This window comes from Nannobrachium achirus (genome assembly GCF_963921795.1).
Source record: "Nannobrachium achirus genome assembly, chromosome: 1".
In the NCBI taxonomy this organism is placed as follows: Eukaryota; Metazoa; Chordata; class Actinopteri; order Myctophiformes; family Myctophidae; genus Nannobrachium; species Nannobrachium achirus.
The window spans coordinates 5,867,845-5,890,270 of record NC_137810.1 but is presented as its reverse complement, the minus strand read 5'-3'; the positions used below and the strand labels follow the sequence as shown (position 1 = coordinate 5,890,270).

The window sequence follows — 22,426 nt, the reverse complement described above, 5'->3', positions numbered from 1 at the left end:
AATAAACATTTGCCACAGACAAGGACAAGTCTTGCCACGGACACATTTGTTTGTGTGCGGACATTTTGATGACACCTGTGTTTAATTGAATGTTAATTGGAACACTCATTAGGCAGATCATAAGACTCAGGTTAATTGGAACACTCATTAGGCAGATCATAAGACTCAGGTTAATTGGAACACTCATTAGGCAGATCATAAGACTCAGGTTAATTGGAACACTCATTAGGCAGATCATAAGACTCAGGTTAATTGGAACACTCATTAGGCAGATCATAAGACTCAGGTTAATTGGAACACTCATTAGGCAGATCATAAGACTCAGGTTAATTGGAACACTCATTAGGCAGATCATAAGACTCAGGTTAATTGGAACACTCATTAGGCAGATCATAAGACTCAGGTTAATTGGAACACTCATTAGGCAGATCATAAGACTCAGGTTATCAACATGTCGTTTTTAATGCTTTTTATCTTCACAAGAAGTAACACTGCAAATGCTCATACAGACGTCATTAAAAAAAAAATCTGAATACAGTGTCTCTTATAATCATCTATATATTGAAAAGTACATGAAATAATTAATATTAAATTTAATAACATAATAATAACAAAAGTACAATGACATCTGTTATAAAAGTGGATTACAAAGTGACATGTTTATGTAAATAGCTCTTAAGAATTAGGAGGATAACAGTCTGACCACAGCATGTAAAACACTGAAGTGCTATTGGTTCAAAAGCTACTAAATACACTTAAAAAAAGCACGAGGCCTTTTTGTTCTTTTTATTTCCTTCAAGGAAAAGTACTATAAAATAAGTTACAGTACAGTGAATCTGTTGTTCCCGTCTTCCAGCCTCGTTGTTGTTGTTGTAAGCACGAAAAAAACAACAAATAAAACCATAAAAGGAGGAAAGAAAAATCGTTTTCTTATTTAAAAACAAAAAAATAATAAAATAAGGCCTTTCCTCAAAAAAGGAAAACGCTATCGGTGATATTTACCCAGGCATGTGTGCGTGTGTGTGTGTGTGTGTGTGTGTGTGTGTGTGTGTGTGTGTATGTTCATTGGTATTGCCACACGAAAATGCCTTTGAAAACGCAAAAATTAAATAAAAAATAAAACCGTTGAATCTTCAAAAACCTTTTGCACGTCACTTTGCCCGCCGCTGTGTCCGTCCGTTGGTTGAAGAAATAAACTACACTGTTTGTTCTATTTTACTTCATGAGTTGAGAAAAATCAAATAAAAAAGGGAGAAATACTTCATATGGGCTCTGCAAGGAGAGGAGGAGGAGGAGGGACCCTCATACGTCGTCGGCTGGTAAAGGAGGTATGTTGAACCTTGGTCTGGTGAAAAACGCCATCTTCTCTCTGTGGACAAGATAGGAAAACCTTATTGTACATAAAATACAAATGTGTCTTTGGCAGGGCATTCACCAAATATTCGAACATTCAAATATCAAAGTCACTATTCAACGTTGTTCACCGAAGTCGAATATATATATATATATATATATATATATATATATATATATATATATATATATATATATATATATATATATATATTTATTTATTTATTTTTCTCTTTAAAAAATATATAGTTTATAAAGCTTGGCTAGATAGGAAGTCATAAGAATGAGTTGTCAATGCCCCTGGTGGATGAATGTGTTAATGCTCTATACCAGGGGTTCTCAAACCTTTTTAGGCCGTGACCCCCAAAATAAACACATTATCAGTTTTCTCCAGATTTGGACACGGTTTAGTATCATTGATGTCAGGTATATCAGACAGACATTCTGTTGTTTATTAGTAGGATATAATGGACACATTTACACCTGTTGTAATAATAGTTATATAAAGGATGTATGTTGAGAACCATGTGTTAAAAGAGTTTAAGATGGACATGTCTGAAACTGCCATGACTGTCTGATGTTGTTGTCGGGCAGAAACCTCTCATCTCCGGATCATTTGTTGGTAAATTAACACTTTTATTTGATCACACTACAGCGCCACACGCAAGCATTAAACATAGCAGATCTACAAGCTGGAAACATGGCACAAAGTGACACGTTTTGAGCCGTACTGTAGGGTTCTCCCCAGACAGACAGTGTCAGATCACACAATGTTCAAACGCTTCCTTCTGCCCAGCGCTCTGTGCAACGACAGAGTGTTGGAAGCCATGCTTTTAGATGAAATTAATACAGAGCAGAAACGGCTGATCTACAAGCTCACAAAACATCACTGTGGCCTCATCTGCTAGTTTAGAAATGCCTCTAACAACATGCTGAAAATAGGAGTCAGGCTTAACAACGTGCTGACATTCTGTTCATTCATCTTCCTGACGACAGTCAGTTAGATTAACCTCATTGGGTGTCCTATGTGATGACATCATCACGCAACAACATCACAGTGTTGTCATCAAAACATGTTATTAAAAATGAATTGTCAAAAAGAGAAAAGTAATTTAGCAGGAATTCAGCTGTCTGTAGGAAATCCCTCCTTACTGAGAGCTATCTGTAAATACTTCTCAATAAAAACTCGCCTGCTGTATAGACTATACAGAACTATACAGTGTAGTGCGGGTGTGGGATTCAATCCACTATATTAGGGAGAACAACAGTCATCGGCTTCCTTGATTGTCCAACAACCCAACTCATGTCAAATCTCAGGCCTCCATTCCTTTACAGAGCCAACTGGACCTCCAGTGATAATTGTTGTGTTGGACGGTAAAACAGAAAGGTTTTACTAATCCAACTGGACCTCCAGTGATAAATGTTGTGTTGGACGGTGCATCAGAAAGGAGCTCCAACAGGATGCTGTTACGCAGCGGTCGCAGTGAGACACGAGGTGTACACCTTTGGAGATCTCCACGGCGGCTACTTGGGTAGAATTACTGTTAACGTCTTCAACACTGTCTCTTTGCGCTGGATGAAGTCGACTACTGGACAGTTGAGGTTTACACCGGGCTACACCGCTGTGCTGATAGGAGACATGGTTTACATCTGGGGTCGGGTGCTCTACGCGTTCGATGTGGACGCCCACAGATGGCTCAAACCCAGGGTTTCTGGGACGGTTCCAGAGGAGAGGAGGAACCATTCAGCCTGTGTTTTGGGGAAGGTCATGTATATTTATGGAGGACTGAACAGGATGAATAGACGCACTGATGACGTGTACACGTTGGACACCAGCACTATGGTCTGGTCTTTCATTAACACCAGAGGAACTCCACCTCCTACTTCATGGTGTCACTCTGCCACCATCATCGGGACAAAGATGTTTGTTTTTGGAGGCTCGGGGTACAGGGTGTACAGGGGGTACTACAACACCATCAGAGTGTTTGACACAGAGACCAACTGCTGGATGAACACACATTCTGCACTGAATCTTCAAGCAGGGCACAACATTCATTCATCCTTTGCCTACAATGGAGAGCTGTACATATTGAGAGACAATGATGTGTGGAAACTGGAACTGGAAGAAGGTTAAGACTAAGGGGAAAGACCCATGTTCATGTATTTACACATCCTGTCTGGTGGGACAGCGTATGCTTCTGGTTGGAGATTCCAATGAGCTGTTCATTTTAGACTTGAGTCCTAGTCTTAAGACTTTATGTAACATAGCAGTTACTCAGTACGGCCTGGAGCAGTCACAACTCCCACACAACATCAGGTGGGAACTGGCAGCCATGAGTAACAACATAAACAGGAAAGGAAAGCCTCCCCAAAAAAAGAAGAACAAAACAAACTATTAATAAGAATTAATACAATTGTGTATTTCCCCTTATGGGTGTGGGGGGCGGTAAGGGACCTGGATATTGGAAAAGGGCCGTTCCCCCTATTAACACTTTCCATGCCAGGGCCAAAATGGCCCCAAGGTAGCTGTGCCAGGATTTTGTATGTTTTTCTTTACTATGCAATGAAAAAAAAATATTTTTATTTTCCCCACAGAAACAGACACAGTTGTTGTGATTCAGTGGCAAAAATAATTTTGTCAATCAGACAAATGGTTCCAGAGATAGAGCTGAATGAAAAAATAAAAAGTGTCCATCCACTAGAATGGACACACATTTTCTCAATCAGCTAAACGAGGGAGCCAACACACAAACAGAGAAAAGCATCTCTCTGATCTCAGGTCATTTTGACATCTTTAAAAAATAAATAAATACAAAAATAATAATAATAATAATAATAAAAAAACAATTTGTATTATTCTCGCCAAAAGCCGTCATTGGCAATGACGGCGATTCAATGATTCTCGTCAATCTACCTCTGTGGCATGGAATGAGTTAAGGCATATTCCCACTGAGCCAGATAAACAGATAAGAAAATATCTTTCTCCATTCAAGTGGATGGTAAGACAGTTCTGTGTTCTACCTTTCATGCGGGTATACGCTGTATGCTGTGAAGATTTCTTTTTTGAGCGGTGGTAAACCGCTCCATAGAGTGGCTGTGCGTGTGTCTGTAGTCACTTTCTCCTCAGCGTTTTGCCATAGCAATGTGTTTTTCCTCAGCGTTTTGCCATAGCAATGTGTGTGTGTGTGTGTGTGTAGCCTGTATTACATCACCAATTACATCCTAGTCTGTAGCCACTTTTTCCTCAGCGTTTTGCCATAGCAGTGTGTGTGTGTGTGTGTGTGTGTGTGTGTGTAGCCTGTATTACATCACCAATTACAACCTAGACCTATATCCTAGTCTGAAGACGTTATGCAAGCACGACCACCGCTCACTTCACATTGGGTGTGATTTTTTTAAAAGTGTCTGCCCTCGTGAACCTTTCAAAGTAGCGTATCTGATAGGCATTATGCACTGGCGTCTGCCCTGGCAACATGAATAGCCACAGATCATAGATTATAGTATGCCCTCAAAAAGGTCTAGAAGAACACACCATATTTTATATCTGTATTGTGCTGTCAAAGCCTAAACAAGCAAGCAAACTTCAAAGCAAGTCACTTAAATGAGCAAGCCAACATCAAAACAAGAGCCTAATTGATCCGCAACTGATGTCATTCACTGATTGGAAGGGAGACAGTAGTGGCGTTTCCATAAAGCCTCTTAATGCGCATTTAAGGCTTATTCGCAAAATCTTTTTATGGAAACACTTCAAAATGTGGATAAACTTTCATTATCCGCAAAATGTTGTATCCGCTTGGAGGAGGTGGATTTTGAGGCTTTATCGAATAAACTAAATGCGCATTTGTGAATGGAAACGGGTCAGACAATAAATGCGAATAAATTATGACGTTCTAGTCCATATCGTCCTCCTATAACACTTTCCCCCGCCGTTTAATTAACATCCATTGTATAACGTTAGCCCACAAAACAAACCGGTTGTTACACACGGAGTGACCCTTCGTCATCACGCCGTGTTGCGCGTGCCAAAAGTGGCCGATCTACAAGCTCACAGCAGCTCGCATCTGCGACGCTGCAGGATGCAGTCTGCCCGGAGGACTCAATGCGAGCGAACTTTCTCCGCAGTGGTGCGTCGCAACCGTCTCTGGGTCGGGATGAGTGTACAGCAGTGCTCACGTCTCTCGGCCTGAAAAAATCAGCCCCATCCCAGCTCTGTGCACTGAGTGCAAGCCCGCGGGAAGTATTTACAGCACGTCGGTCAGACGGACCCAGGCAGGATCTGCCAAGAATCGCATTTCATCAGTTTAATGGAAACTAAATTTGCGTTGTCTTAATACGCATTTCTGATAATTCGCTTCCCTAATTCGAATACGTTTATGGAAACATGGCTACAGTTTTGCCCAGAACAGTCAGAAATGTTAGTGCAGCAGGACAAGCACTGTTTGTACTCTGGAGGAGTAAAAACTAAAAAAACAAGAAAATAACCAAAAGATTGGAGCTGGGAAGAGAGGACCTTATCCACGCCATCGAGGGGAATGCCACTGGTGCCATAAGTGTTACTTTGTGTTAGAATTATGACATTTGTGCTTATCTCTACTCTATGCTTACAGTATGTTTGATGCTACTGCTACAGTATAAGTATGTTTGATGCTACTGCTACAGTATAAGTCACTGTATGATGCTACTGCTACAGTATAAGTCACTGTTTGATGCTACTGCTACAGTATAAGTCACTGTTTGATGCTGTACTGATGCTACTGCTACAGTATAAGTCACTGTTTGATGCTACTGCTACAGTATAAGATGCTACTGCTACAGTATAAGTCACTGTTTGATGCTACTGCTACAGTATAAGTCACTGTGTGATGCTACTGCTACAGTATAAGTCACTGTGTGATGCTACTGCTACAGTATAAGATGCTACTGCTACAGTATAAGATGCTACTGCTACAGTATAAGATGCTACTGCTACTGCTACAGTATAAGATGCTACTGCTACAGTATAAGATGCTACTGCTACAGTATAAGATGCTACTGCTACAGTATAAGATGCTACTGCTACAGTATAAGTCACTGTTTGATGCTGTACTGCTAGTATAAGTATGTTTGATGCTACTGCTACAGTATAAGTCACTGTTTGATGCTGTACTGCTAAATGATTATGTTTGACTGCTACTGTATGTGTAATTGAGTGATGATGTAATGCTAAATGCTTGATGTTTAGTCTTTTTTTCTGTAAAGGTTTTCAACCTACTAATTCCTAACTACACTACTATTCACCACTATTCCTATATAAAAAGTCAAAAAGAAGAAGGAAGTTGTGTTTATTGAGTTGAACCACAGATTCCCTCTGGTTAAAACATTTTCAAGTTTGGGCAGAAGGTCCCCCAAAATCCCATATAACTTGACATGTACAGTATCTTACCATTGTAGTAGATTAGAGGTTATCATGATTGATTATGTGAGCCGTTATAGAGTAGATGATGTAGTCATTGATTATATTAATATCTAGGTCTGTATGACTAATACTTGATAGTTAGGAGTCGAGAGGTCTTCAGTAGGCCTCGGTAACTATTGTTTTGGTAAAGCATATCTTGTTATGGTACAGATCGTTCCAGAGGCCTTGAAGCCACATGTATAACTCAGTGTCTGACCATTCCTCTTGGCAGAACTATCATACCACTGCCCAGCGTGTTAACTGTACTTCTGTCCATGATATCATGTTACATAAACTTGACCACACCACCACCTAATATAATTGTCTTGTCTCCTCATTTTATCATGATTATTGATTGATCTGAATTCCACCACAGCATCCACTTGAATGGAGAAAGATATTGTTTTATCTATTTATCTAGCCCAGTGGGAATGGGCCTTTAGGGTTCATTACCTGAAGGTCTGGACAGGTAGAGGCTCCTTGCTGCTCTAGGGGTAGGGGTAGGGTTCATTACCTGAAGGTCTGGACAGGTAGAGGCTCCTTGCTGCTCTGTCCTCTCATCTGCAGAACCTCCTTGTTGGCCTTCCTGAGCCTCCTCTCTGCTGCCTCCTCCTGGCCACGCTCCTGCTTGCTTTGGTTGGCCTGGCAACACAACATAACAACACCATCACCACAACATCACAACATAACCACACCGGTCCCATCCTAATTTACAGTACACTTTAAGACAGAATAAGACATAATAAAGCCATAATAAGAACCAATGTGTTGGTAATTAGAACTAATATGTTTTATTAGACAGAAACAAAGACAGAATAGCAGAAAGAGCAAATACATTCTCTGGCACCGGCACCTGCCGACCGGCAGTTGGACCGTCAGTCGTGCTGCATCGCTGGCGACAGGACCGGCAGCCACGGAACTGTAGGTAGGACCGGCATCGCTGGTAACTGCCGCAGCAGCCACCATCGCACGGACCGGCAGTTTACCACGACGGGACCTGCCGGTCAGTGCGGCGGCCACCGGTCCTATCGGCAGTTCCGCGGCAGGTGCCGGTGCCAGAGAATGTATCCGCTCTTTCTGCTATTCTGTCTTTTTTTCTGTATAATAAAACATATTAGTTCTAATTACCAACATTTCTTATTATGGCTTTATTATGTCTTATTCTGTAAGTGTACTGTAAATTAGGATGGGACCACAACACCATCACCACACAATAACACAACACCACCATCACCCTGAGGATTCCCCTTTGGCTTAGCGCCCCAAGATGTTTGTGTTGTTCAGTGTTTGACCACCTGGATTTGAACCCTGGTCTCCTGAGGCAGTGGTAGTGTTTTTATCTACCTGTATCTGGGCCTCTGGGAGGAGGCAGCGGTAGTGTTTTATCTACCTGTCTCTGGGCCTCTGGGAGGAGGCAGCGGTAGTGTTTTATCTACCTGTATCTGGGCCTCTGGGAGGAGGCAGCGGTAGTGTTTTATCTACCTGTCTCTGGGCCTCTGGGAGGAGGCAGCGGTAGTGTTTTATCTACCTGTCTCTGGGCCTCTCGGAGGAGGCAGCGGTAGTGTTTTATCTACCTGTCTCTGGGCCTCTCGGAGGAGGCAGCGGAAGTGTTTTTATCTACCTGTCTCTGGGCCTCTGGGAGGAGGCAGCGGAAGTGTTTTTATCTACCTGTCTCTGGGCCTCTGGGAGGAGGCAGCGGAAGTGTTTTATCTACCTGTCTCTGGGCCTCTCGGAGGAGGCAGCGGTAGTGTTTTTATCTACCTGTCTCTGGGCCTCTGGGAGGAGGCAGCGGTAGTGTTTTATCTACCTGTCTCTGGGCCTCTCGGAGGAGGTAGTGTTTTATCTACCTGTCTCTGGGCCTCTGGGAGAAGGCAGCGGTAGTGTTTTATCTACCTGTCTCTGGGCCTCTCGGAGGAGGTAGTGTTTTATCTACCTGTCTCTGGGCCTCTGGGAGGAGGCAGCGGTAGTGTTTTATCTACCTGTCTCTGGGCCTCTGGGAGGAGGTAGTGTTTTATCTACCTGTCTCTGGGCCTCTGGGAGGAGGTAGTGTTTTATCTACCTGTCTCTGGGCCTCTGGGAGGAGGTAGTGTTTTTATCTACCTGTCTCTGGGCCTCTGGGAGGAGGCAGCGGTAGTGTTTTTATCTACCTGTCTCTGGGCCTCTGGGAGGAGGCAGCGGTAGTGTTTTTATCTACCTGTCTCTGGGCCTCTGGGAGGAGGCAGCGGTAGTGTTTTATCTACCTGTCTCTGGGCCTCTGGGAGGAGGTAGTGTTTTATCTACCTGTCTCTGGGCCTCTCGGAGGAGGCAGCGGTAGTGTTTTATCTACCTGTCTCTGGGCCTCTGGGAGGAGGCAGCGGAAGTGTTTTTATCTACCTGTCTCTGGGCCTCTCGGAGGAGGCAGCGGTAGTGTTTTATCTACCTGTCTCTGGGCCTCTCGGAGGAGGCAGCGGTAGTGTTTTATCTACCTGTCTCTGGGCCTCTGGGAGGAGGCAGCGGAAGTGTTTTATCTACCCGTCTCTGGGCCTCTGGGAGGAGGCAGCGGTAGTGTTTTATCTACCTGTCTCTGGGCCTCTGGGAGGAGGCAGCGGTAGTGTTTTATCTACCTGTCTCTGGGCCTCTCGGAGGAGGCAGCGGTAGTGTTTTATCTACCTGTCTCTGGGCCTCTGGGAGGAGGCAGCGGAAGTGTTTTTATCTACCTGTCTCTGGGCCTCTGGGAGGAGGTAGTGTTTTATCTACCTGTCTCTGGGCCTCTGGGAGGAGGCAGCGGTAGTGTTTTATCTACCTGTCTCTGGGCCTCTGGGAGGAGGCAGCGGTAGTGTTTTATCTACCTGTCTCTGGGCCTCTGGGAGGAGGCAGCGGTAGTGTTTTATCTACCCGTCTCTGGGCCTCTGGGAGGAGGCAGCGGAAGTGTTTTTATCTACCTGTCTCTGGGCCTCTGGGAGGAGGCAGCGGTAGTGTTTTATCTACCTGTCTCTGGGCCTCTGGGAGGAGACAGCGGTAGTGTTTTATCTACCTGTCTCTGGGCCTCTGGGAGGAGGCAGCGGTAGTGTTTTATCTACCTGTCTCTGGGCCTCTGGGAGGAGGTAGTGTTTTATCTACCTGTCTCTGGGCCTCTGGGAGGAGACAGCGGTAGTGTTTTATCTACCTGTCTCTGGGCCTCTGGGTGGAGGTAGTGTTTTATCTACCTGTCTCTGGGCCTCTGGGAGGAGGCCCTAGGGTTAGGGTTAGGGGTAGGGGTTATCTACCTGTCTCTGGGCCTCTGGGTGGAGGTAGTGTTTTATCTACCCGTCTCTGGGCCTCTGGGAGGAGGCCCTAGGGTTAGGGTTAGGGGTAGGGGTTATCTACCTGTCTCTGGGCCTCTGGGAGGAGGTAGTGTTTTATCTACCTGTCTCTGGGCCTCTCGGAGGAGGCAGCGGTAGTGTTTTATCTACCTGTCTCTGGGCCTCTGGGAGGAGGCAGCGGTAGTGCTTTTATCTACCTGTCTCTGGGCCTCTGGGAGGAGGCAGCGGTAGTGTTTTATCTACCTGTCTCTGGGCCTCTCGGAGGAGGCAGCGGTAGTGTTTTATCTACCTGTCTCTGGGCCTCTGGGAGGAGGCAGCAGTAGTGCTTTTATCTACCTGTCTCTGGGCCTCTCGGAGGAGGTAGTGTTTTATCTACCTGTCTCTGGGCCTCTGGGAGGAGGCAGCGGTAGTGTTTTATCTACCTGTCTCTGGGCCTCTCGGAGGAGGCAGCGGAAGCGCTCGTCCCTCAGGGCCCAGTGGGGCAGCTCGGCCGGCTCTCCGCCGGGCCCCTGGCCCCCCTCGGGGTCCTCCAGCCGCAGCTTGAGCTCCCTCAGGGTGCTCAGCTCCTCCGTCAGCTGCCTCTGGCGCGTCCTGCAGGCCTGGAGGTCCAGCTCCAGGTCCAGGGAGGTCCGCGTGGGCTGCTCCGCCACCGAGGAGCTGTACGACTGCTGCTGCTATGAGAGAGAGGAAACACCTTTTAACTGTACGACTGCTGCTGCTGTGAGAGAGGAAACACCTTTTAACTGTACGACTGCTGCTGCTGTGAGAGAGAGGAAACACCTTTTAACTGTACGACTGCTGCTGCTGTGAGAACACCTTTTAACTGTACGACTGCTGCTGCTGTGAGAGAGAGGAAACACCTTTTAACTGTACGACTGCTGCTGCTGTGAGAGAGAGAGGAAACACCTTTTAACTGTACGACTGCTGCTGCTGTGAGAGAGAGGAAACACCTTTTAACTGTACGACTGCTGCTGCTGTGAGAGAGAGAGGAAACACCTTTTAACTGTACGACTGCTGCTGCTGAGAGAGAGAGAGGAAACACCTTTTAACTGTACGACTGCTGCTGCTGTGAGAGAGAGAGGAAACACCTTTTAACTGTACGACTGCTGCTGCTGTGAGAGAGAGGAAACACCTTTTAACTGTACGACTGCTGCTGCTGCTGTTGTGAGAGGAAACACCTTTTAACTGTACGACTGCTGCTGCTGCTGTTGTGAGAGGAAACACCTTTTAACTGTACGACTGCTGCTGCTGTGAGAGAGAGGAAACACCTTTTAACTGTACGACTGCTGCTGCTGTGAGAGAGAGGAAACACCTTTTAACTGTACGACTGCTGCTGCTGTGAGAGAGAGGAGACACCTTTTAACTGTACGACTGCTGCTGCTGAGAGAGAGAGGAAACACCTTTTAACTGTACGACTGCTGCTGCTGTGAGAGAGAGGAAACACCTTTTAACTGTACGACTGCTGCTGCTGTGAGAGAGAGAGAGGAAACACCTTTTAACTGTACGACTGCTGCTACTGTAAGGGAGAGAGGAAACACCTTTTAACTGTACGACTGCTGCTGCTGTGAGAGAGAGGAGACACCTTTTAACTGTACGACTGTTGCTGCTGAGAGAGGAGACACCTTTTAACTGTACGACTGTTGCTGCTGTGAGAGAGAGGGGACACCTTTTGACTGTACGACTGCTGCTGCTGTGAGAGGGAGGGGACACCTTTTAACTGTACGACTGCTGCTGCTGTGAGAGAGAGGAGACACCTTTTAACTGTACGACTGCTGCTGCTGTGAGAGAGAGGAGACACCTTTTAACTGTACGACTGTTGCTGCTGTGAGAGAGGAAACACCTTTTAACTGTACGACTGCTGCTGCTGTGAGAGAGAGGAAACACCTTTTAACTGTACGACTGTTGCTGCTGTGAGAGAGAGGAGACACCTTTTAACTGTACGACGACTGCTGCTGCTGTGAGAGAGAGGAGACACCTTTTAAATGTACGACTGTTGCTGCTGAGAGAGAGGAGACACCTTTTAACTGTACGACTGTTGCTGCTGTGAGAGAGGAGACACCTTTTAACTGTACGACTGCTGCTGCTGTGAGAGAGAGGAAACACCTTTTAACTGTACGACTGCTGCTGCTGTGAGAGGGAGGGAACACCTTTTAACTGTACGACTGCTGCTGCTGTGAGAGAGGAAACACCTTTTAACTGTACGACTGCTGCTGCTGTGAGAGAGAGAGGAAACACCTTTTAACTGTACGACTGTTGCTGCTGTGAGAGAGAGGAAACACCTTTTAACTGTACGACTGCTGCTGCTGTGAGAGAGAGAGAGAGAGGAAACACCTTTTAACTGTACGACTGCTGCTGCTGTGAGAGAGAGAGAGAGAGAGGAAACACCTTTTAACTGTACGACTGCTGCTGCTGCAAGAACAACAATTAAAACCCTTTAAGGCTGGGAACGCATCTGTGTCGCATTAGATTGAACCGCTTTAACTATAAAAAAAAATAGCAGAGTGCCGCGCTGCGAGCCTGTAGATCTGCTATTTTTTTGTTTTTAAACAGTGAAAATTTGTGCAAGTCTTTGAATATTTTGTACCCGATTCTATAAATGTCTTCTAAATCCTTCATCTAAATCTGTGGTTCTCAAACTTTTCAAAAATTTCCCCAAAATGACATGCATTTGGCCACAGACCCCCATCTCAAAATATGTTGTTCCAGTGACCCCCCAGAAGCAGAAATTTGAGTTACAAAAGTTTGCTTTGGAAAATATATATTTAAAGATTTTCGTTTTCACAATTTCTTTACAAGCTCGCAGCACGGCACTCGATCTGCTATTTTTCAATAGCTAAAGTAAAAAATGTGTCCCAATCTCATTGACAGCCAGTCATCACGGCAAGTACAGCTTTAGACAGGGACTGAAAATACCTTTTTTTTTTCTCACTAAAATGTGATAAAGCCACTAAAGCATTTCATAAATTTCAGGCTACATTTCACTTAAACGCCAGAGCTTAACTCTGCATGTAAATAAGACTTTTTTTAATTAATGTGAGAGATCGTGACAATTCTGTTGGTCCTCCCAGCCATGTAGCTACAATGCATTGTTTATTTTTAATCAAGCCTCAGTTTGTCAGCCCTTTGTAGTCAAATGCGGTAAAATCGGCGCTCCATTACCTAGCGTTGCAAACCACAGTATTTATCCCGTTAATGTAGTGCCACGTATGTTCCAAATGAACCACGTTACGTTGTTATAATGATTTAATCTATTATTTATGTATTTATTTATTATTGCGCTGTTTCTGGCGCTGTTCTTCTTCTCGAGTTTGGAAAAAAAGGATCCGTTTCCGTTTCCTGCCTGAGCCGGTCCTTTGTTGTCCCTGCTTAGCATTGACTTAGCATTGAGAACAGTGTCATGATCGTAAAACTATCTAGTTTTAACGTTCAGGGCGTTTTCTTTTTGGACAATAAAAACATTGACAGACAGGGGAAAAAGAATCCACGAAGGACACGGAATGCAATCGTTCACTCGCCGTTGGAAAATTGACTTATTATACTATTCTGGATGAGTGGCTAACGGCTAACGCTAACGTTAGCTAGCGCTAGCTGCAGGCTAACGCAGGCATGGTATACACAATTATACATGGAATAAAACGGCGACCCAACTCTATTTTTGCTCTTCTACAAGCTCACAACGCGAGGAGGTTAAGCGTCAGATTATCCTTCTGACTGAAGTTACACAAACACTGATTATGCTACATTTAGCACAGTTAGCCCGACCAATTTAGATAGGGCCTGAGTTACGGTGTTGCGCACGTAATAAATTCACTTCAACCTCGTGTTGAGCAGTTAAACCTATTTGCTACGTACGTCTACAAAAACGTTCATATTTCAAAGATAAAGTGCTTACTGAAGTCTCACAGATGTCACAGTATGGTACGCTCAAGCAGAATTACCCGTATCTTTCGTATTGTTTAATAAACAGCATTTTAATCCGATCAGACGACATTTTCTGTTGTTTTTCAGCCATGCGACCCCATCGGTTGCGAGGTGTACTGCACTTAGATACATTAACTCATATGCTGCCTAAAAAATACCCCTTTGTACTCCCCTCTGCCATGCCCGTGAATCCCTTAAATGTAATAAAAATTAATAAAAAAAAATAAAAAATATTTTTATTATTTTTTTTCCCGGAACTAATGTTTCGTGATCATCGTTTCTACACGGACACATTATTGAGCGGACCAGTTTAACATTGAACCCCTAAACCGGAAGTCCGGTCGGTCGTCTATTTTGGCCCGTCAGCTTACTGTGTGAAGTCAACGGCTTACAGATGGAGAACGGATTGATCAATTTTCAATGTTTCAACGGATTTGAGAAGCTGATGGATTACGCGAACGCACGATGCATAGCAGTGTCCGATCGCGCACGATGGGAATTGGATGAGCGCCCGCGTTAACAGGTAGGAGAAGCAAGCAGTGAGCGACATAGAGAAATCTGCGGGATTCACGGCCATCGCAGCATATGAGTTAATACCTTTTTAAGGAAACGACGACCGATCGGATTAAAATGCTCCTCGTTAAATAATATGATCATTACGGGACATTCTGCTGGAGCGTACCCTATGGTGACATCCGTGAGCCTTCACTAAGCAATTTATCTTTGTAATCTGACCGTTTGTGTAGACGTACGTAGCAAATTGGTTAAACTGCTCAACAGCAGATTGTGTTGAATTCACGGTTGGCGCAGCGTAGCGTCTTTACATTTAGCCCAATAATGCTATATAGGAAGAATCTTATTTACCTAAGTAAAAGTATATGCCCACTGCAATTTAGATATACTCTGTTAGTCCGGTATTAAATAAACATATATTTTTTAATACTACAATAACACATTGCGGTGCGACGCGTTGTGAGCTTGTAGATCTGCTATTTTCAAACATTTTGTACTTTTACTTTTGGTACTTTAAGTACATTTGGATACGAATACTTTTGTACTTTTACTCAAGTACATTTTTAATTCTGGACTTTTACTTGTAACAGAGTGATTCTACATTGCAGAATTGATACTTTTACTTAATTATAAAAATGTAGGTACTTTTTCCACCACTGTGTAAACGTTTGTGTTCTCATGCCAATAAAGCTTCTTTGAATTGAAGATTGAATTGAAGATTGCTCCCCATGTGGCAGAGTCAGGTCATTGCAGGTTAGAAATTTATTTAAAACTTGAATATCTCAAAAGTACTATTTCAGCATGGCATCATTCTATAAGCCATATCTTCAAAACTGTTGGGTCAATCTCCACAACCAATATATCAATTTGTAGCTATGATCCCCAGCTTTCAAATGAAATGAAAACATGAAAATGAAAAAAAAAAAAAAAACAATGACTGGCTCTCAGTGAGATTGGGACACAAATACTTCCAGGTCTTAATGGGTTGATTTATAGCGAAACAAGTGTAACAGGGTTGAGAATTCATAGGACACACAAGTTGCTTGGCTCTTTGTCATGACAGATTATTAGGCCTCATGGTCAGTTTATATACATGGCCCTGGCTTACAAATATAAGTATGGAGAATACTCAAACACAGGCCATATGGGTTTCAAAACTAAAGACTGATACTGCAGTGATGTTACTAGGTTTTCAAAGTAATGGGTCCCGGGACCCACAGGTGGTCATTCAAATGGGTCCCAGAAAAGTTTTATGAGTCCTCAATACAATGTTTTCGAGCGCTGTGAGCTTGTAGATCGGCTATTTTCAAAATGTTTGCCTATTTCTTATATTTATTTCACAATTTGGCTAATGTTTGAACTTAGAACTAGGATTTCTAAATACACTAGGCTACAGACACCCATTTAATTATATTTATATCACTGGGACCCCAATTTATATTAAATGGTAAAATACTAGAGTACAAATGGAACAGGTCCCAGGTCCATTTGGTTCCATTTGTTCACCGAGTTACAGACCCATAAAGTTCTATTTGGTTCCTAACTATCATTTATCTGGGGACCCCCTGGAACTCCCTCAAGGACCCAGGACCCCACTTTGAGAACCACTAGTGAAAATAGTTTTTAGCTGTTCCAGGTTTAACTGATAATAAATCTTTACAGTGTTTATCTTACACAATACATTAAAAAACGAATTAAACTATCTAAACTAATATAGCAACTTAAGTAGAAGAAGTAAATGATTTTAACATGGACTCCAATGGAGGCGCATCCCCGGGACCCCAGGACCATGACATGAATGAGTCCCTGAGCGACTTGAATGAGTTTTTGATGCGGGATGCGCACGTAATGACATCACTGATACTGTAAATCATCGGTGGACAAAGTACTTGACTATTTAAAAGGACAAATTGACCAAGTACATTTTCAGACATATTTTAGAAATCAGAGATTGTAGATCATTTATTTTCTCTATACTTGAAATAGGGCTTTATAACACTTGTATAAATACCACATACAAAATAATAATAATAATAATAATAACTAACTAATACAAACCCAACTAAAGCTAACCCTAACCCCACTTGGGAAACTTATGAAGACACAAAAACGAATGGATATGCAACATTTTAAGCTGTGTGTGTGTGTGTGTGTGTGTGTGTGTGTGTGTGTGTGTGTGTGTGTGTGTGTGTGTGTGTGTGTGTGTGTGTGTGTGTGTGTGTGTGCGTGCGTGCGTGCGTGCGTGCGTGCGTGCGTGCGTGCGTGCGTGCGTGCGTGCGTGCGTGTTTCATACCTGCTTGTATCGCAGTGTTCTCCGCTCTAACGTGTTCCTGACGAAGGGAGACTTCTTTGGCAGAGTGGAGCTGTCACTGTCACTGCGGTACAACTGGAAGGTACAACATATTATATTATTATTAGTCACTGTCACGCTTACAACAGAGGAACCATTAGCAACATTGTTCCACATGTTATGTCATTATACTGCCAAAGTCTAACAGAAACAAACTTTACAGTATCACCCATTTTCTATCCAAGATCATAGGATCATAGGACATCACACAGCCACACCTTCTGATTATGAACAACAAGGCCATCATCATCACACGCTTACTACTTTCAATGACAAATGACACTGATCATCCTCTATGTCAGTGTTTCTCAACCTTTTATCTGCATGGGCACACTTTTCATGTCCCAAGAATCCATGGCCACACCAACATAATACGGGGGTGTAAATATCGTCACTGTCGGGAAGAAACCTTGTATCTCCAAGTTTCAAATGTGTACGTTTCTTCACAAAGTAAAGCCCTGCTTCATCATACAAGGCTGTCGCACAACAGTAGTGAAAACAGCAGATCTACAAGCACACAACTTGTGTGCTTGTAGATCGGCTGTTTTCACTAGTTTAAATCATTTTTAAAATGATAAATACAATACTGGCTTTCAAGCAGTTTCAAGGGGCACACTTGACCCTTCTCAGGGGCACACCAAAGGTCCCCAGGCACAGTGGTTGAAAAACGGTGGTTGCAAAAAGATTTCTTCTCCACTGAACCCCATTCATTTTCCTCTTTGATTTTCTAACCTTAATAAACATCGTCATAAATACTTTATGGTTCCTGTCGCTATTGAAAAACTGCCTTTCAATTACCATGATATGCATTTTGTGCAAATATGGTCCCATTTATGATAAAATTGATGATAAAGTTGCGGGGGGCGTGGCCAACTAAACTGATACCAGCCGGCTGTGTTCTTCTTCGTGCGCTGTATTTCGGGAGGCTCCGACCACATTCTCCCATGTATCCCTGCGGTTCCACGTGACCGTTGGCAGCCAATAGCATTCCTTATGATTCCTGGGGTACCATTCAAACAATGATGGCGACACCCATACAAGGGACAAAAAAGCGTCATTTTCGCCGCATAGAAACCAATGGCTTCGTGTCGTCCATATTTTTTTTACAGTCTATGGTGTGTATGCGTGTGCTCAGTGCTCACCCTGCAGACGTACTGACTCCTGGCTCCAGTGTGTGTGTGTGTGTGTGTGCGTGCTCACCCTGCAGACAGTGTGTGTGTGTGCGTGCTCACCCTGCAGACAGTGTGTGTGTGTGCGTGCTCACCCTGCAGACAGTGTGTGTGTGTGCGTGCTCACCCTGCAGACAGTGTGTGTGTGTGCGTGCTCACCCTGCAGACAGTGTGTGTGTGTGCGTGCTCACCCTGCAGACAGTGTGTGCAGGGACGTGCTGGGCCCCTGATTCAGCCCGGGAAAAAGAGTTGGAGAGGCCCTCATTGCGCGCTACAGCGAGAGATCTGTCTATAGCAGATTGCATTAGTTATATTTTGTCGTCGTCGGGTGGAAACCTTGTATGTCCAAAACCGTTTTGTATTTATCATTTAAAAATGATTTAAACTTGTGAAAACAGCCGATCTACAAGCAATCTGCTGTTTTCACTACTTCTGTGCAACGGCCTTGTATGATGAAGCAGGGCTTTGCTTTGCGAAAAAAAAATTACAAATTTGAAACTTGGAGATACAAGGTTTCTGCCTGACAGTGACGATTTACTTTGTTGGCCGCCCAGCCCCCAAAATGGAACGAGGGCCGACATTTTATTTGTATTTTTTTCCTAATGGCCGGCCTGGACCGTCCGGGAATGTACCGGCCATTCGGGAGTTGTCCCGCTTTTCCCAATGGCCAGCACGTCCCTGAGTGTGTGTGTGTGCGTGCTCACCCTGCAGACAGTGTGTGTGTGTGCGTGCTCACCCTGCAGACAGTGTGTGTGTGTGCGTGCTCACCCTGCAGACAGTGTGTGTGTGTGCGTGCTCACCCTGCAGACAGTGTGTGTGTGTGCGTGCTCACCCAGCAGACAGTGTGTGTGTGTGCGTGCTCACCCTGCAGACAGTGTGTGTGTGTGCGTGCTCACCCTGCAGACAGTGTGTGTGTGTGCGTGCTCACCCTGCAGACAGTGTGTGTGTGTGCGTGCTCACCCTGCAGACAGTGTGTGTGTGTGCGTGCTCACCCAGCAGACAGTGTGTGTGTGTGCGTGCTCACCCTGCAGACAGTGTGTGTGTGTGCGTGCTCACCCTGCAGACAGTGTGTGTGTGTGCGTGCTCACCCTGCAGACAGTGTGTGTGTGTGTGTGCGTGCTCACCCTGTAGACAGTGTGTGTGTGTGTGTGCGTGCTCACCCAGCAGACAGTGTGTGTGTGTGCGTGCTCACCCTGCAGACAGTGTGTGTGTGTGCGTGCTCACCCTGCAGACATACTGACTCCTGGCTCCGGGGGAGAAGGTCTGGGATCGAACCAGGGTGCTGCTCCTCATGAAGGGGGAGGCGTGGCCCCAGCGGCCCCCCCGCTGCTCCTTGGGGCCCCGGACCCTCACAGGCTCCGCCCACATGCCCTCTGTCATGGTGGCCTTCTCCACCTGCACACACACACACGCACGCATGCACGTACGCACACACACACACACACACACACACACACACACACACACACACACACACACACACACACACACACACACACACACACATATTGTAAGTGTCTGGGACACTTGTTTGTTTTTAACTCCAAACAATGTATTTCGTTTGAAATTAACTTGTCATTGATGTTTATTTTGGTTACCTTCACATGAAACTCCCAGTAACTTTACTTTGATACTTCCTGTTGCTGGTCAAAGCTCCTATATGTGGCGCAGGCTAGCTTCACAGTTGACTCATCTAACTCCATTTAAGGAATGTCTTACCAGTTTGAGTGAGCACTGTTCATGTTGTTTATACTACAGCACCGTTTGAGGCAGTTAAAGGTGGCTCTTCTCTGTGCCGGATTTGCAACCCCCGATAAGCGGCAACAAGGTAGCAGCATGATGTGCTTCTTTTGTTTGTTGTTTTTGTGTTTCATTGTTGATTGAAATTGTTGGGAGCTCATTGCTTGTCTTTCTGGTATTTCGTTTTTTTGAGTTTTGTATTCTTTTGCTTTGTTCTTTTGTTTGCTTTGGTATTTGTTTGATGGCAATTTCAATTGATTGGGTTATTGATTGGTTGCTATTTAACTTAATTGGAATGAATCACTGCATTATTATTGAATTATTTTATTGTTGAATCAAATTGTTAAAAAGCCATTGATTGAAATACAGATTTTATTGATTGACGTGAAACTATGAAGTGATGAATGTATTTGTAATATTATTTATTCTATTTCCATAGTTTTCACGCCGTTTGATGATTCTTCATTGTGTGGAGAGGCAAAAATAATGTTTGATGATTCTTCATTGTGTGGAGAGGCAAAAATAATGTTTGATGATTCTTCATTGTGTGGAGAGGCAAAAATAATGTTTGATGATTCTTCATTGTGTGGAGAGGCAAAAATAATGTTTGATGATTCTTCATTGTGTGGAGAGGCAAAAATAATGTTTGATGATTCTTCATTGTGTGGAGAGGCAAAAATAATGTTTGATGATTCTTCATTGTGTGGAGAGGCAAAAATAATGTTTGATGATTCTTCATTGTGTGGAGAGGCAAAAATAATGTTTGATGATTCTTCATTGTGTGGAGAGGCAAAAATAATGTTTGATGATTCTTCATTGTGTGGAGAGGCAAAAATAATGTTTGATGATTCTTCATTGTGTGGAGAGGCAAAAATAATGTTTGATGATTCTTCATTGTGTGGAGAGGCAAAAATAATGTTTGATGATTCTTCATTGTGTGGAGAGGCAAAAATAATGTTTGATGATTCTTCATTGTGTGGAGAGGCAAAAATAATGTTTGATGATTCTTCATTGTGTGGAGAGGCAAAAATAATGTTTGATGATTCTTCATTGTGTGGAGAGGCAAAAATAATGTTTGATGATTCTTCATTGTGTGGAGAGGCAAAAATAAAAAACACCCGTTTGGAAACAACTGCTTCATCATTCATAACTGAAGGCAGCTACATATATATTTTATCTTTATCTTAACTGAAGGCAGCTACATATATATTTTATCTTTATCTTAACTGAAGGCAGCTACATATATATTTTATCTTTATCTTAACTGAAGGCAGCTACATATATATTTTATCTTTATCTTAACTGAAGGCAGCTACATATATATTTTATCTTTATCTTAACTGAAGGCAGCTACATATATATTTTATCTTTATCTTAACTGAGGGCAGCTACATATATATTTTATCTTTATCTTAACTGAAGGCAGCTACATATATATTTTATCTTTATCGTTATCTTTATCTTGCCATGTGAGAATGGCTCTTTAGGACGGGAACCACTATTTGTACCTTTACCTTTCAAGACAGGAAACATTTGGATTTTCTTGTTGCAGTATATACCGTATATACTATAGCAACAAACACGTTTTTCAGAAAATGTAGAATGCCTGCGGCAACGTGAGCCTCGGCTTGATGGAGACCTGCCTTAAAAAGACGCCATCTAATCTAAGGCATTGTATTTTTTAATAAGACGGGCAATATTAAATCCAGCTGGTTATTGATTAATCACCACAACCGAGAGAGGGAGGCGACTTGTGGCGTGTGTTTTTCATTCAGCCAAATCAGTCTCACTTGATTTTCAAATCGTATCCGTTGACTGGCTGGTGATATATAACTTAACTGACACAAGCTAGGCTATTTATTATAAACATAGCCTACGTGTGTGGATGATATAGATACACTTGAGTGAAATCGTGATAAAGGGAATTCTCTGTCTGTTCTCCTCTCCGCGGTGCCGACATGGCTTCACTGCCACTAGTAAGTAGCCTATTGCACGGCTCTGTTTTGTTGGAAACATGCGGCGCGCGCCCCCAACAGGGTCGGCTTGGAGCGGAGGAGGTCGGTGCTCCACGGAGCGGAGGAAAATCCTCGTTCCAAAGTCGCTGAGACCCATTTGAAAAGTCGCTCGCTCACGCTCACGTCAAAAACGGCCTGCTCCGCTCATGCTCCGCTGACATGCTCTGGTGTGTGCACATAGAAAAGCGCTCCTCTTACCTTTAACGTAGGGGGTTTGCTGGCAGGTTGCCCACAGCGCCCCCCGGTGTTGACACACACTCCCTCAGTGCACAGCATGTTGTCTGGACAGGTTGCCATGACGAATGCTGTGCTGTTACTGCAGCCGCTGTCTACTGACTCTGCCTGCCAGCTCCTATACATAGATAGATAGATAGATAGATAGATAGATAGATAGATAGATAGATAGATAGATAGATAGATAGATAACTTTATTATTAAGATTAGGGTTAACTTTGTAAGCTCTATGCTCCCTTTGCCACCACCGCCGCAATACTGGAATAAGCTTCACTCTTCGATATCTAAGTTTGTGTGGAAAGGGAAACGCCCTCGTCTTAAACTTTCTCTATTACAACGTGCTAGAGATGATGGCGGCCTTTCATTGCCCAACTTTAAATTTTATTATTGGGCCTTCACGCTCCGCCCCCTTTTAA

The 22,426-nt window shown here is 43.8% G+C and overlaps 1 protein-coding gene across 1 annotated transcript in view; it reads right to left on the bottom strand.

Moving 5' to 3' along the window:
- Positions 1-505: 505 nt before the first annotated feature.
- Positions 506-22,426, bottom strand: part of wwc3 (WWC family member 3) — a 144,809-nt gene continuing 122,888 nt past the window's right edge. The window contains exons 19-24 of the mRNA XM_080724135.1: positions 21,975-22,128; positions 19,246-19,416; positions 16,796-16,888; positions 10,491-10,742; positions 7,302-7,429; positions 506-1,369 (exon numbers count right to left, since the gene is read on the bottom strand). Of these exons, the coding sequence (XP_080580261.1) occupies positions 1,303-1,369; positions 7,302-7,429; positions 10,491-10,742; positions 16,796-16,888; positions 19,246-19,416; positions 21,975-22,128 (865 nt within the window). The 3' untranslated portion in view covers positions 506-1,302. The remainder of the gene's footprint in view (positions 1,370-7,301; positions 7,430-10,490; positions 10,743-16,795; positions 16,889-19,245; positions 19,417-21,974; positions 22,129-22,426) is intronic.